General features: G+C 33.3%; 1 protein-coding gene across 7 annotated transcripts in view; it reads left to right on the forward strand.

Annotated features, from left to right (window-relative positions):
* Positions 1-15,227, forward strand: part of ZDHHC20 (zinc finger, DHHC-type containing 20) — a 94,308-nt gene that overhangs the window by 20,201 nt on the left and 58,880 nt on the right. For all 7 annotated transcript variants that reach the window (XM_012723262.1, XM_012723261.1, XM_012723263.1 and 4 more), the window contains exons 2-4: positions 4,133-4,159; positions 6,486-6,589; positions 12,220-12,340. In XM_012723262.1, the coding sequence (XP_012578716.1) occupies positions 4,133-4,159; positions 6,486-6,589; positions 12,220-12,340 (252 nt within the window). The remainder of the gene's footprint in view (positions 1-4,132; positions 4,160-6,485; positions 6,590-12,219; positions 12,341-15,227) is intronic.

Genomic DNA, 15,227 nt, shown 5'->3' on the forward strand with positions numbered 1-15,227 from the left:
CCCATTCTGCACTCCACCCCTGTAAAATGTCTCTGGTATATAGTTGCTCATTATTATTATTATTCCCCCCTTGTCCTTTATGCTCCTGCTATGAGTGAAACTATCCGATATTTTTCTTTTTCTCTCTGGTTTATTTCACTAAGCATGACCCTTTCTAGTTCCATCTATGTTGCTGCAAAAGGCATGAGTTTATCTTTTTTTGATTGCTGAGTAATCTTCCATTGTGTATCCATTGTGTAGATGCACCACATCTTTTTAATCCAGTCATTTACTTTTGGGCATTTGGGTTGATTCATAAAGCAGCAATAAACATGGAGGTGCAGGTCTTTTTGAAACAGTGTTTTTGTGTCTTTTGGTTAGGTACCTAGGAGTGGGATTGCTGGATCATAGGGAAGCTCCATGTTTAGCAGTTTTCCATAGTGGTTGTACTAGTTTGCATTCTCACCAGTAATCCAGGAGAGTTCCTTTTTCTCCACATCCTTGCCAGCATTTAGTTGACCATCTTTTTTTTGGTTTGAAATCTTGGTATTTTCTTATCTGTAAAAAAGTGTTTTTAATTTTGATTTTGTAGGCATTCCTTATTAGAGAAATAAACTCTTAGTGTATAGTAATCAGATGAATATTCTTTTCTAACTTTTTGTTACTTTTTTGTTGTTTTTCCCGAGCATTTATTTTTATCTATTATGTAATAATATATTTCTTTTTTTTCTTAAGGCATCTAGATTTATGTCATACTCTGAAAAAACTACTCTAAAATCATAAACATTAAAATTTGTTCCTGATTTCTTCTAGTACATACATGCTTTTGCATTTGTTTTTTGATTTTTGCATTTCCTGGTCTGTGTTGTGAGTCTAAGTGGTATTTTCTTTTTTCTACATGGCTACCCATTTGCCCAACATCAATTTATATTTCTTTGTCTCTATACTACCATGAAATCCCTTATTTATCATATGAACTTCTAGATGCATTAGGAGTTCCTTTGGGGCTCTCCATTCTGTTTCATTGACCTGTTTACTCATGAACAAATGCAATTATGTTAATAAATTGGGGCATTTATATTACATTTAAAATTACTTTAATGTTTTGATTAACTAGTCCTACTTTATTATTATTTTCTTTCAAAAACTTTCTACTTCTTTGTTTTATTTTTCCAGAAATGAACTTTAGAATCTACATAGTTAAGAAATAAAAGTATTTTGTTGAGATTACACTAAATTTATGATTAACTTAGGGAAAGTTAACATTTTAGTGATGACTCTTCTGTGTAAGAATGTAAGTCTTCCCATCTGTGTAGATTTTATTAGTGTCTCTGAGAAACATTAAAATGTATGTAAATCTTGGACCTCCCTGGTGGCACAACTGGTTAAGACGCAGCGCTGCAAGTTAGCTGCAGCCTCTTCAGTGCGAGTTCCATCCCTGGCCCGGGAGATGATCTGTACAGCACAGTAGGCCTCTCCTGAGGCCCGCTGCAACCATCAGAGTGTACCTCATCGAGCTGCCTGTTATGCTCCCCTCTCTGCCTCTGGTGAATGCTCTGACTACCTGTGCACCTCTGGCCTGTATCCCAATTCTTTATGCGTAAGTTAATTTTAAAAAATGTATGTAAAGCTTCCTCAGTTCTTACATTTATTCCTAAGAATTTTATCTTTTTAGGTAGCTTTGTAAATAAATTTTATCTTCAATTACAATTTGTGCATGGTAGTGTATATACTAATATATTGGAAAGCTATTTATTTTTGTGTGTATTTTTTTTTTGTATATTGCCACCACTTGTTTTTAATAGATTTTCAGTTGCTTTTCTTTGACTGTCAAGGAATAAGCCATATAATATGCCAATAGTGAAATATTTGTCCTCTTTTCAATTTTTTAAAAAAAGATATTTATTTATGCACAGAAGTGTACAGGCTAGAGGTACAGGGCAGTGAGAGGATTCACCAGAGACAGTGGGAAGTAGAACAGGACAACTGACCAAGTACACTTCTGAAGGGAGCAGCGGGCAGGTCAGGAGAGGTCTGCCGCACCATGTGGGTCACTTCCGGGGCAGGGATCGAACTCATGCTGAAGTCGCTTTGGCTTCTCAGTGTTGTGCTTTAACCCACTGTGCCACCATAGAGAACCCTTCTTTTTTAAATTTTATACCACCAATTTATTTCTTTTATAATTGTGTGGCTTTTTATAGTACTTCCCAGTCATTTTCACAATACTGAAACATTGAAAATAATGGTTTTATGTATGCTTGTGTGAATGGGAAATGCTTTATGATGTAGGAGGGCTCTAACCAGTTGAAAAGAACCCTATGCTTCTCTAAAAAAAGTGTTTTTTTTTAATATATATAAATAATGATTGTAAATTTTCATGTATTGTTCCTGGCTTTAGTAGGAATACTTCCATAGCATTTTATTTTCTTTATAAACTATGCTGTTTTGGGGATTGAGGTAGTTATAGTTTACTAAGGAAGTATACATGCACTCCTATTGTATCAGACATTTCTTAATCATTGGTACTGCCTGCTAGACTTGGGGTCTGAAATAATGGGAGACATAGTACAGAAAAGAACACAAATAGACAAACTTAAGATCCTATCTACACTGCATGTACGAACTCTGTAATCTCATGCTAGTCATTTAATTATTTTGACCTGTGATTAATTTGCCTGTTAAATGGAACTGATCCCAGAAGACATGTTCAAGCCACCTGTCACCACCAAATGTCAGTAAAGTAGAAACAGGAATTAAAGCTTTAAAGTGCACTTTGAGCAGACTGCCAGAAATCTGGGACATGGATGGTTAACACCCTAAAGAATCTGCCTTACCATTTCATTTCTAGTTGCCTTTTTACAGTGAGTTGGACAAAGAGAGTTCAGCAGTAAGCAGGCCTTCACTGCTGTCAGAAGATTGTGATGTCCAGCCTTGCAGTCCCTACCACCCTCCTGGACACCTGGCGTCACACTTGTTCCACTGGGCTGAGGCTGGTCTTCAGATAGGGGCTGCTCCCCGCACTCCTCCAGGCGTTCCTTGGGCTGGAGAGTTAACTCAGAGCACACAGGCCATAATCAATATGTGCGTGCAAAATTCCTACTACGCCAACTTAGTGTGTCACCCGATCTCTTCCCCTCCCTCTCCTCTGTTAGAACTGATAATAACTTATAAGATTAATTTCAAACTTAGTTTAGTAGATGGTATGGTAGAGGTTGAAGAGTGAACTAGAGTGATCTGCTGTGCCTAAAGAAAGAATCAAGGTTTTCCAAAGGAGGTCATTTTTTAACTGAGCCATAGAGAATGAATAGGGAAGATACACGCACAGATGAAACTGCTTGATAGATTTATGAAACTGCAGCTTGTTGAGATAATTAGACCATCCCTATGGGCAAATGACAAAAGACACAGTGTTGCTTGTGGATTGCAGAATACCTACTCTGAAGTTTTTGGACTTTGTTCTGAAAATGACTGGGGGCTGTTGAGTACTCATCAAATTTTCTAGTGGTAAGAGTGTATTAAATTGGTAGTAGGGAGATACTTTACATTACATTTGAGGAGGGCCTGAAATAAGACAACAAGAGAAATTAGAAATTGGAAAGAGGTGACAGATTTGGTGACTTCGTAGAATCAACAGGACCTAGATGCTTTTGAACTGAAAGAATAAATTACAATTTACATGCTTCAGGCTTGAAAGAAATAGCGCTCTAAAAATTATAGGGATTCTTATTTTTCCTACAGAAAAATACAATTTGTCTGAGTATAACTTACATAAAAAAGATTGGTAAGATATATCACACACTAAGTATACTAAGTATACATGGCATAGAGGAGAGTCCTATATCTATTCTGCAGGTAAAAGAAAGAGCTAAAGAAAACATCCAAATTGTAACCATATTAATGCACTTAAAGTTAACAAAGGTGAGAAAAAAAATTAAAGTATGATTGCAGTATTCGTGATATATAATTTGAATTTTAGTGTTTTCAGACTTTTTTGAATATATTCTGAACTTAGTGTTTACATTTCAACTAAATTTTATTTTATGAAAATGATACTAAGATAAGTAGTCACCTTTAAGTAAAATAACTTTAAAAAGAATTTTATGTACAAGATGCTTCATGTATATTTACTCACTATTTTTTTCTTCTATTCTAGTTACTCTTTCTAGAAATGGAGAAAATGGTAAGGTCCTTTACTTTCAGTTTAGTAGAATGCAACCAATACTTTTTGTATAGTGATTACTTTGTGTGTTTTTGCTTTCAAAGAAACAAATCTTTAAGTAATTAGAAGGAGATGTGTTACTAGGTTTATTCCTGTTTAATATATTTTTTTCATGTTATTTATATAAATTGAAGTAGCTATAATTTTATAAGGAACCTAGTTTCCTAATTTCATTGATACACTTACATAAATACCTTTGCCACTTCATAGTTGTTTGAAGGTTTTTTGTTTTTTTTTTTAAGATTTACTTTATGTATTTATGCATACAAGAGCTGGAGCATAAGCCAGAGGTGTGGGAAGGTGAGAGGATTCGCCAGAAACAGAATGGGGAGCGGAACAGGCAGACTGACTGAAACACACTCCTGGGGGTGGGGGACAGTGGCAGATACAGAAGTCTGCTGTGCCTTGTGGGTCAGCTTCCTGGTTGGGGGATCAAATTCCTGCTGCAGTGGCTGAGGATAGCTTCTGAGTGCTGAGACTGAACACCCCACCCCTGCACCTCTGGGGAGGCTCTATTTGAATATTTGAATATTTTTTTAATATAAGTTCTAGGTAGAGTTGAAGAGGGAATTTTACTGTCATGGTATATAAATCTTATCGATGGATCCAAAGTAGTAAAAAATTGTACTTTATTACATGTGAACATTTAATGAATTAATCAGACTATAAATTTGCAAATTGTATTACTAATTCATCAAACTTCAGAAACAAAGTTTTGATAAATGAAAATTCAGAGGATTCTTGAATCAAGGAACAGAAATTACTAATACATGTTCTTAATATTGGAAATAATTAGGCATTAACATGGAGTTATTTACCAAGTTCAGAGCCAGTGGGGGGGTGAAACTAATTGACACATTTTATTGGCTATTAAGATAGAATTGTGCAATATGACTTTCACAGTAACCCAGCTCTTTGTGAACTGTTGCACTGACAATGAAAATAATGGTAAGGAGCCTTCCTTAAAAGAGACTTTAGGAGCAAGAAAGTGAAGTACTTCATTTGAACTATTATTATAGAATAAGAGAAGCCATTGAGGCCAGGCTCCTGCATCCTTTTAAGTATCTGACTTTAAACTGCATTATTAATTCATTTTCAAAGGAAATTAAAGTTTCCATAATGACTGTTCAAAGAGACAGTGACTAAAGAGGAAAATCATTGCTTAAAATTTCATCAAAATGAAAGGAAATTTAAGCCCGCTAAGATCAAACTTCAAAAACAAATTTTTTGATAAATGAAAATCCAGAGGGTTCTTGAAATAAGGGGCTTCTTTCCTATTAGGTTAGGTGTCTACCATTTAATTGTAAAAGAAAATGTTGGGATTCCATTGAGTTACTAATTTTTATTATCTTATTTTAAAAGAACATTTTTTTAAAACCAAAAATTAAGCAAATAAAACCTCAGGCAAAAAACAGTACCTTCAAATGGAATACACAATGTTAGCTATGTAAACTTCATTACATTGTTCTTCATGCAGGCCAATAAAACCTTTATTTATCCTTAGGCTTGGGAAACACAAAAATAGGGAAATGCACAAAAAAGAAGCAAAATTTTAAGAAGAAATTAAGTTACGTACATAGGAATAATAGTGTGAAAGAGAAGGAGGAAAAGCAGTGGATTTAATATGTTCTGTTTTCCTTTTATTAACTTATTCATATTAAGCAGCTAACTTTACTGAATCCACTTAAGTGCTTTAATTGATATCTGAGCAAATTATTTGGGGAATAACAGATTTTCAGAGTAATGGAGGAGACTTGTAGAAGTAATAGTTGATTTCCCCTTTTAAAATGAAAAGAATTTCAAACGTTTATACTTGTCTATATTTTGTTTTCTTCAGTTGGTTAGTGCTGCTGAATTACAAGCCAAAAAAAAAAAGTTTAAACACCCGATAGTTTTTGCTTCTTGTAGAAACTTTTCCCACCGTGAAAAACTATAGACCATAACAAGCTTTTATCAGTGTTTGAAAGTTTGAAAATATTTGAATGAATTCTAATCCCTTGCTGTTAAATTTTTAATTAACTTGCTGTTAAATCTTCAGCGAGTTAATTAAATCAAACTCTATCTCTGGCTACAGTCTTTACTGGCTGTATCCTTAAAGGCAGGAATGGAGTGTTTCTTCATTTGTTAATGTTAGGTAATATAGATAGAGGAGTTTATATATTAATGGTTTAAGTGGATTTTAAATTTTTATTGGACTGAGCCTCCTGACCTTAACTCATGTCTAATGTAATACTTTTTCCTGTTTTCACCTAGACTCAATGAAATGTTATTTGTTTTTATTTACCAGGAAAGGCCGTTGTTTACCTTGTGGCTTTCCATCTGTTCTTTGTTATGTTTGTATGGTCCTATTGGATGACAATTTTCACATCTCCCGCTTCCCCCTCCAAAGAGGTAAATTTAATGTTGGTAAATTACCAAATGCTACAACTAATTATGTAATTATTTTCCCTGTGTTACTTTTGTTAAAGCTTTATTGTGAAATGCATTTGTTTTGTTTCCATTCATGAAATTGTTCAGTTAACGCCACATTGTGAATGTGAGTCATAAGCATATTCTCAGATGCAACCCATTGGCATTGCATAGTAAAAGATTGATAATAGTGCTAACGTTTAATCGTACTAATATTTTTCTGCCATGCTATTATTTCTTAAAGACACATTTTATATTACTGTATTAAACTAATATAAGAGACTAAATTAGGAAAGTAGTTTATTTTTAGAAATCCTTTTTACAAACAAATATTGCAGCTAACGAAGTGTTTGTGGGAAACAAATTGTCCAGGCTGTTGTTCTTTAATCTTAATATGGCTAGTGCTTTTTCTCTTTGGAAGTAACATTTGGAAAATATGATCAGTATATATGTATGTGGAGTAAATTTCAAGACCAATAAATCTGTGGCCTTTACATAGACAGCTGAATTCACCAAAAGTTCAGTAGAGCTTGATAGATAATTAAGAATGCATTTTCTAGAGATAACTTACCGAGTTTTATTTTCTCCTTTCACACATTACTTAATTACAGACTCACTTACCTTACTGGAAAATGGAGCTACCAATAGTAACTTTCTCTGTAAGATGTTTGTGAGAATTAAGGGAGATTGATTCAAGTAAAATTTTTAACATAGTAATTGCCACATACTTAGCACTTAAATGTTTGATGATGATGATGATGATGATGATATGTAATTATCTCCTTTCCCTTTAAATTCATTAAAAATTATAGATTATATGTTTGAAAAGAATAATTCCACTTTAACTTTTAATAGAATATATGCGTAGAATGTATGTTATATATTATATACAATATATTACATATACAGTATATTTCATATATAATAAATGTATGCTTGATAAGTTTTTACAAAAGCAAAACTTTTTAATAATCACCGTCAGTTTAAAAAAAGAGAGCTTTATCAGCAATTCTTCAACTTCCTCAAGCACCCTTCCAAGCAACCACTGCATGAGAAGTCCTCTGCCGCCTCTTAATAGCATTGGCTAGATTTGCCTAGTTTTGTATTTCATATAAATGAATTGCTGCAATCTGTATATTTTTATGTCTAGCTTCTTTCATTTACATTATATTTGTGTGATTTATCCATGTTGTTGCATATAGTTGTACATCATTTATTATTGTTATTTAGTATTGTTGCATAAACACAGTGTATTTATTTGGTATGTTGGTGAAGGGCATGGGCATTTTGGGTAACTTCCAGTTTAAGCCTGTTACAAATAGGACTGCTGTAAAAACATAGTGTACACATACATACATAATTCTTTGGGGTGAATGCCCAAGAGTGGAATTACTGGATCATATGTTGTGTGTACATTCAGCATTAGTAGAAAATGCCAAACAGTCTTGCCCATCTTTTTCTATTGGATGTTTATGTTTTAAGAGTTAATGTGAGCCATTAATCATACTTAGTGTTTCTTCAATATTTTCTGCCAACATTTGATAAGTCAGCTCTTAAAATGAGTTTACAAACTGCCATTCATACCTAAGTTGAAAAGGAGCTAATTTTATTTAATCAATTAGTAATAGTAATGACACTTGAAAACATAATATGTCTTAAATAGTTCTCACTACAGAAAATAAAAAGATAAAAGGACATTTGTTAATACTTTTGAGAAGTAGCATAGTAAAGTTTTTTAAAATGCAGGATCTGGTGCCAGATTGCACAGGTATTACTCATCCTTGGTCACTTACTAGCTGTACAATACTGGAGACTTTCTTTAACTATCTGTACCACATACATCCCCTCTGTAAAATAAGGATAATAGCAGAATATAGCTAATAGGATTATTGAATATGTGAATAGTAGTATTTATAATAGTATATAGTTAAAACTTTAATAAAGTGCTTAGAAGAATATTTCATATATCATATAAATAAGTATTTTTTTCTTTTTTAGTTGTTTTGATGTTTTGTAGCTATTTAGCATTCAGCCTAGGTCTTAAGCCTTTATACTCACTTCATCCTTCATGGTTCCCATTTCCTTTGGGTTCAGTTTACTGCCTAAGCTCAAGCCTGCTGGCCCTGCAATGGCATGTTCTACTTCCCGTGTCATAGAATTTAACATGTAATACTGTAATTGCCTGTTTATGTATCACCTTATTGTCAGTTTTTTGAAGGCAGAGATGATTTCTAGCATATTCTCCACTATATATCTCTCCCATAGTAGGTATTCAACTAATTTTGTATGAATTTATTATTAAATCATCAAGGACTGGCTAAACTAAGCTGCACTGATGACCTAGAACAGGTATTTAAGGTTCTTTTTCTACATGATTTTAACTATATGCTGACTGAGAAAAGTCTCCATAAGTAATTACAAAGCTGTGAGACAGGTTCACATGTAAATGCATTAAAAGGACTCTATAACTGAGAGGTTACAGCAACACTTGGGGATTAAATATAGGGGAATTGACTGTCTAAAAAGAAAAACTGTACATTTTTAACATGGTATAAATATGTATATTTTTTAAATTTTAGTTAGAATACTTATTGAGCAGCTATTGTTTGTCAGACTGTGCTAAACTCTGGTAATAAACAGAACATGACAAACTTCCATTTTAAAAGGAGTGATGTGATAAACAGTAAATAAAATAATTATAAATTGTAATAAAATTAGATAACATGATGATGTGGTAGAACATAACAGAGTAGAAAGCTATTTAACACAGTATGACCAAAGAAATATCTGAGGAAGTAGCATTTAAGTTGAGACTTTTATAAATATCTCTTTCACTAAAGTATGTGCTGTTATTTGTAGCTCTGTTCCTATGTCTAGAATTTGATGTGAATAAATGGTAAGGAGGTAGACTATGAAGAGAAAAATAGGCATCTTACTTAACTAAACATTACTTCCCACAAAACAAATAGGGTTCCCATCACTTCTCTGCCAGTTTTACAGAGATTGCCAATTAGCTCCAAGATAAAATTATGTATATTTGTTTGAGACACAAGATCCTTCATGAACTAATATCTTGTAACTTCATCTCTATTTTTCTTTCTGAGACTCTTTATCAAGTAAGTTATTTCCCTGAGTATACTATTTCCACATTTATAAAAAAAAAAATTTGTTTATTTATTTATATAGAACTGGGGTATAGGCTAGAGGTGCAGGGGCAGTAAGAGGATACACCAGAGACAGAGTGGGAAGCAGCATAGGCAGATTGACACTGCTGAGGGGACCAGCTGGAAAGACAGAAGTCTGCCACACCATGTGGTCACCAACCTGGCCAGGGATCAAACTCGCTGAGGCATCTGTGGCTAGCTTGGTAGTGCTGTGCTTTAACCCATTGCAGCACCACAGAGGGCCCTATTTTCACATTTTTACATTTTGTTTGTGCCCTCCCTTTGCCAAGATTCTGTTTCCTTCTTTGTCTTCCCGGAAGATTCCTGTTTCTCTTCCAAAACCCAGCGTTGGTTATCACGTCTTGCAAATAACTTTACTAGCAGTTTCCCCCACCTTCCAAGGGAGCTCTTATCACATTTTGTAATTAGGCTTATTATGTTGACTTGTAATTCATAATTGTTTATTTACATAGTTAACATTCCTACAATCTAATGGAAATATACTTTTGAAGGAAAGGGCTGTTTTTACTCATGAATCCCTAGTACCCAATACATGCCAAGCTCTTGATTGATACTTAATATATATTTAACATGAACCACCTGAACACGAAATTTACGATAATGACATTTCATAGTTTGAATTCTGCTTAGTAGTTGTTTTTAATTCAAAAGACTTCTAGCGATTTCAAAAATCTAATCTATTTTAAAATTTTGTTTTATTTCATTCTTCACATAAAAATTCTGGTACCATCTTGAGAGTTTCATTTAAGCTTTTCATAATTTATAACCTTAGTTCTTATGAAATGATGTTTAGGTCTGGTATACTACAGCAAGCTAGTTATAGAACAACCTGTTCAGATTTTGCAAAGAAATCTATCCAGATACACATCTCCTATCCAGATACACATTTAACATCATACCATCTCATTTTTATACTCAGCTATGATTAATTCAGAGATATTTCATGTCAGGAAAGAACTTTATAACAAATTACATTTCTTATAAAAGAGAATAGGACATCTTGCAAAGTACCAAAGTATTTCTATACCTGAAAATGTCAAGAGGGGATGGGTCTGAGAAATGTTTAAAGATTCCTGCCTGATGAAAATTACTTGTGGCCCCAGAATCTCAGCAGTAAGGTTGTGTGAATCTCTGTGTCTTATTCATTTGACTATGTAACTTCTAGTCCCTTATAGGAAACTTGGGGTTTCTTGTGCCATCAATATTTAATTGTATGAGGCAGCCTAGGTAATTAAATAGATATTTCTACTTCCTAAGCCATGGTGTTTTGGTCAGGTATGACTAGCAATCTGTAAAAAGAAAGAAATTTTTTTTTACTTTATCAAAAATAGAGGAAACTATAATAGAATTCAAAATACTTGAGTTTAATTTTAATTCTGCCAGTAATTATGCACTCTTAGATAATTCCTTAGTCTCCTCAAGCCAGAACTCTTTCTCCTATGCCACACTATTGCCTTGTTTATAGCAGAAGAGGCTACAATACAAACTGACATTTACTGATAATGAGATATAAAGAGTTGTGTTTGCAGACAAACCAAAACATTTAAATATAAAAAAGGTAAAGTTCCAGTGACGATTACTTAGCCCTATAAATAGTAAAAACCAAGGAACAGTATTATTAAAGTATAAAACATGACAACTAAGAGCAAGTTCTAAAAGACTTCTCATGCTAAAAAGGACCAAGAAACTTAACGCTCTTGGTTATATGAAATAGATGAATAAAATGAGTATCCTTATGGAATTGGGTTAACAAAAGAAAGAGTAACTATACAAATCCTTTTAATAGAAAATACTATGTAAAGAAATGAACTAGCATAATTCTCACACCCAGTAATAAAAACTTTAAAATGGAATTTAGAAACAATCATAAAGGAATTTCATTGTGAACTGGTGACTGCACCTTCCTGGAAAATCCTTAATAATTCTGAAGAAAGTATTCCCACTGTTAGCTTTTTTAATGCTAAAAAAAGTAATAAAAGAATAATTTGTTGACCTCTTTCTGACATTTGGCCAGAAATAGCAGGAAACCCCATGCCTGAGATTTAGGCAACTACTCAAAGCATGTGGATCTTTAGATAGTCTTCCAAAAATTAAAAATTTTTTGACACTGACTTTCAAACACTAAGTGTTTTACTAATAGAAAAGTAAGTGTTAAACCCCTTTGCTGGAGGAATTTAATTTTCTCTGTAACAAAGAAACAAAAATAACTCATTCATGTTCTTTACATTGTGAGTATGGAAGGCAAGTCTCCTTTAATCTGTCAAAAATAGTTTTGTGAAATATACTTGATTTAGTTTCTTAAATTTGAAGCTAAATTTAATTTACATTCATAAAGTACAATAATATTCTGGGTAAAACTTTGTTTTTCTGAATATGATAGTAGTTGTAGGATTAAAAATCAAGTAATAGTTATTTCTACTTTTGTAGTTCTACCTGTCAAATTCGGAAAAGGAACGGTATGAAAAGGAGTTCAGCCAAGAAAGACAACAAGAAATTTTGAGAAGAGCAGCAAGAGACTTACCTATCTATACTACATCAGCTTCAAGGAGTAAGGAAAACAAATTTTACATTTTCCAAGGAATTTTTAGAATGTGGTCATTTATGCCACATACATCTGTACAATTTGATTAAGTAGATAATGTCTGTAGGAGTAAAATTTTCCTGTTTTTTTGTGATACTGAAAATACAGACATGTATTTATCTTTTGAGAGGTATTTTTAAAAGGTTTTACTTTAATATGAGTTGCTGCATATTTTTTCATTCATTATGTACATTTTTTCATCTCAGTTGTAATACCCGTGGACTTTCCAACACCAGTTCACCCATGTGCCATCACCCTAGTCCCTTGCACTCTTCCCACCCCAGTTTTGATCCTATTCTCCTCTCCATTTCACCCCCCCGTAAAATGTCTCTGGTTTATATTTGTCATTGTTTTCATTTTTACATTATTGCAATTGCTTTTTGCCCTTGATTCCTTTAACACTCCTGCTATGAGTGAAATCATCCTATATTTTTCTTTTTCTTTCTGACTTATTTCATTAAGCATGATCCCTTCCAGTTCCATCCATGTTGCTAAAAAAACATGAGTTTATCTTTTTTGATTTCTGAGTAATATTCCATAGTGTATATATGCCACATCTTCTTGATCCAGTCATCTATTTTTGGGCATTGAAGTTCAATCTACATCTTCCCTATTGTAAATAAGGCAGCAATAAACATAGGGGTACAAGTAATGTACCCCTATGGTAGATACCTAGGAGTGGAATTGCTGCATCATATGGAAGCTCCATTTTTAGCAGTTGGAGATACCTCCAAACAGCTTTCCATAGTGATTGGACCAGTTTGCTTCCCACTGGCAGTATAGGAGAGTTCCTTTTTCTCCACATCCTCGCCAACATTTGTTGTTGCTAGTTGTTTTAATAAATGCCATTCTCACTGATGTGAGATGGTATCTCATTGTGGTTTTGATTTGCATTTCACTTATTACAAGTGATGCTGAACATTTTTTCATATGCCTGCTGGCCATCTGCATTTACTCTTTGGAGAAGTATCTTTTTAGCTCTTCTAATTTTTTGACGGGGTTGTTCACTGTATTTTTGCTGAGTTTCATTAGCTCTTTGTATATTTTTGTAATCAGTCCTTTATCATTAGTATTTTGTGCAAAAAATTTCTCCCGATCAGTGGGGTGTCCCTTTGTTTTGGGTAATGTCTCTTTTGCTGTACAGAAGCACTTTTAATTTGATGTAGCCCAGCTGTTTATACTTTCCCTTCACTGTCCTTGCCTTGGGTGATGTATGTTTAAAGATGTTACTGAGGTATATGTCATCAAGTATTTATTTCACCAATATTTTTGTCTATATATTTTATGGTTTCAGGTCATATGTCTAGTTCTTTAATCCATTTTGAGTTTTTTTGTGTGTGTATGTTTTGAGATAATAATCTAGCTTCTTTTTTTTGGATGTAGCAGCTCAATTTTCCCAGCCCCATTTGTTGAACAACCTTTCTTTGTTCCATTGCATATCCTTTGCTCCATTGTCAAAGGTTGGCCGTCCATAACTTGTGGGTTTATAACTGAGTTTTTTATTCTGTTCCATTTGTCTGTATGTCTGTTTTTGTTCCAATATCATGCAGTTTTGATTGTTATGGCTTTGTAGTATAGTTTGAAGTCCCTTTTGTTTTAGTCAGGAGAGCTTTGGCTGTTTGAGGTATTTTGTGGTTCCATATAAATTTCATCATTATTTGTTCTGTTTCTTTAAAGAATGTCATTGAGATTTTTATTGGAATAGTGTGTGTATAGGAAGGCTACTGACTTGTGTGTAGATTTTATATCCTGCTACTTTACTAAACTGCTTACTTGTTTTGATTAGTTTTTCTGTGGACTTTTTAGGGTTTTCCATGTAAATTATCATGGAATTTATTGTCTGCAAATAATGATAATTTTACTTCTTCTTTCCCTATTTGGATTCCGTGTACATTTTTTTCCCCTGACTTATTACTTTGGCTAATATTTCCAGTATTATGTTGAAGAGCAGTGGTAATAGTAGACATCCTTGTCTTGTTCCTGATCTTAAAGGAAGGGCTTTCAGTTTTTCTCCATTGAGGATAATATTGGCTGTGGGTTTGTCATATGTGGCTTTTATCATTGAGATATGTTCCTTCTATTCCAAAAATTTCAAGAGCTTTCATCATAAAAAGATGCTGAACTTTATCGAATGACTTCTCTGCATTTACTGATATGATTGCATTGTTTTTAGTTTTCTTTTTGTTGATGTAATGGATTATAATAGTTGATTTTTGGATGTTGAAACATCCTTGTGACCCTGGGATAAATCCCACTTGGTTGTGGTATATTATTATTTTGATGCATTGTTGGATTCTGTTGGCTAAGATTTTGGCATCAGTGTTCATTTAGGGAGATTGGCCTGAGGTTTTCTTTTTTTGTGTTGTCTTTGTTGGGTTTTGAGATTAGCATAATGTTGACTTCATAGAATGTATTTGGTAGTATTCTTTCTTGATTTTTTGAATGAGTTTATACAGAATAGGCACTAGTTCATTTCTGAACATTTGGTAAAATTCATTTGTAAATCCATTTGGTCCTGAGCTTTTGTTCTTGGGGAGGGTTTTGATTACTGGTTCATTTTCACTGCTTGTAAATGTCCTGCTTAACTGTTCTATTTCTTTTTTATCTAGCTTTGGATGTAAAGTTGTAAGAATTTATCCATCTTTTCTAGATTATTGAACTTGTTTGCATATAGCTGTTCATGATATTCTCTGATTCTTTTTATTTCTGCTGTGTTTTTCTTTTTTTTTTTTTTCTTTCTTTTTTTGTGAACCCTGCTAGAGGTTTGTCTACTTAATTTTTTCGAAGAACCAGCTTTTGGTCAGTGATTTGTTTTGTTTTTTTTTTTTTTGGATTATTTTTCTAACTTCTGTTT

Source organism: Condylura cristata, unplaced genomic scaffold, assembly GCF_000260355.1.
Source record: "Condylura cristata isolate star-nosed mole 26May11 unplaced genomic scaffold, ConCri1.0 scaffold00010, whole genome shotgun sequence".
NCBI classification, from domain to species: domain Eukaryota; kingdom Metazoa; phylum Chordata; class Mammalia; order Eulipotyphla; family Talpidae; genus Condylura; species Condylura cristata.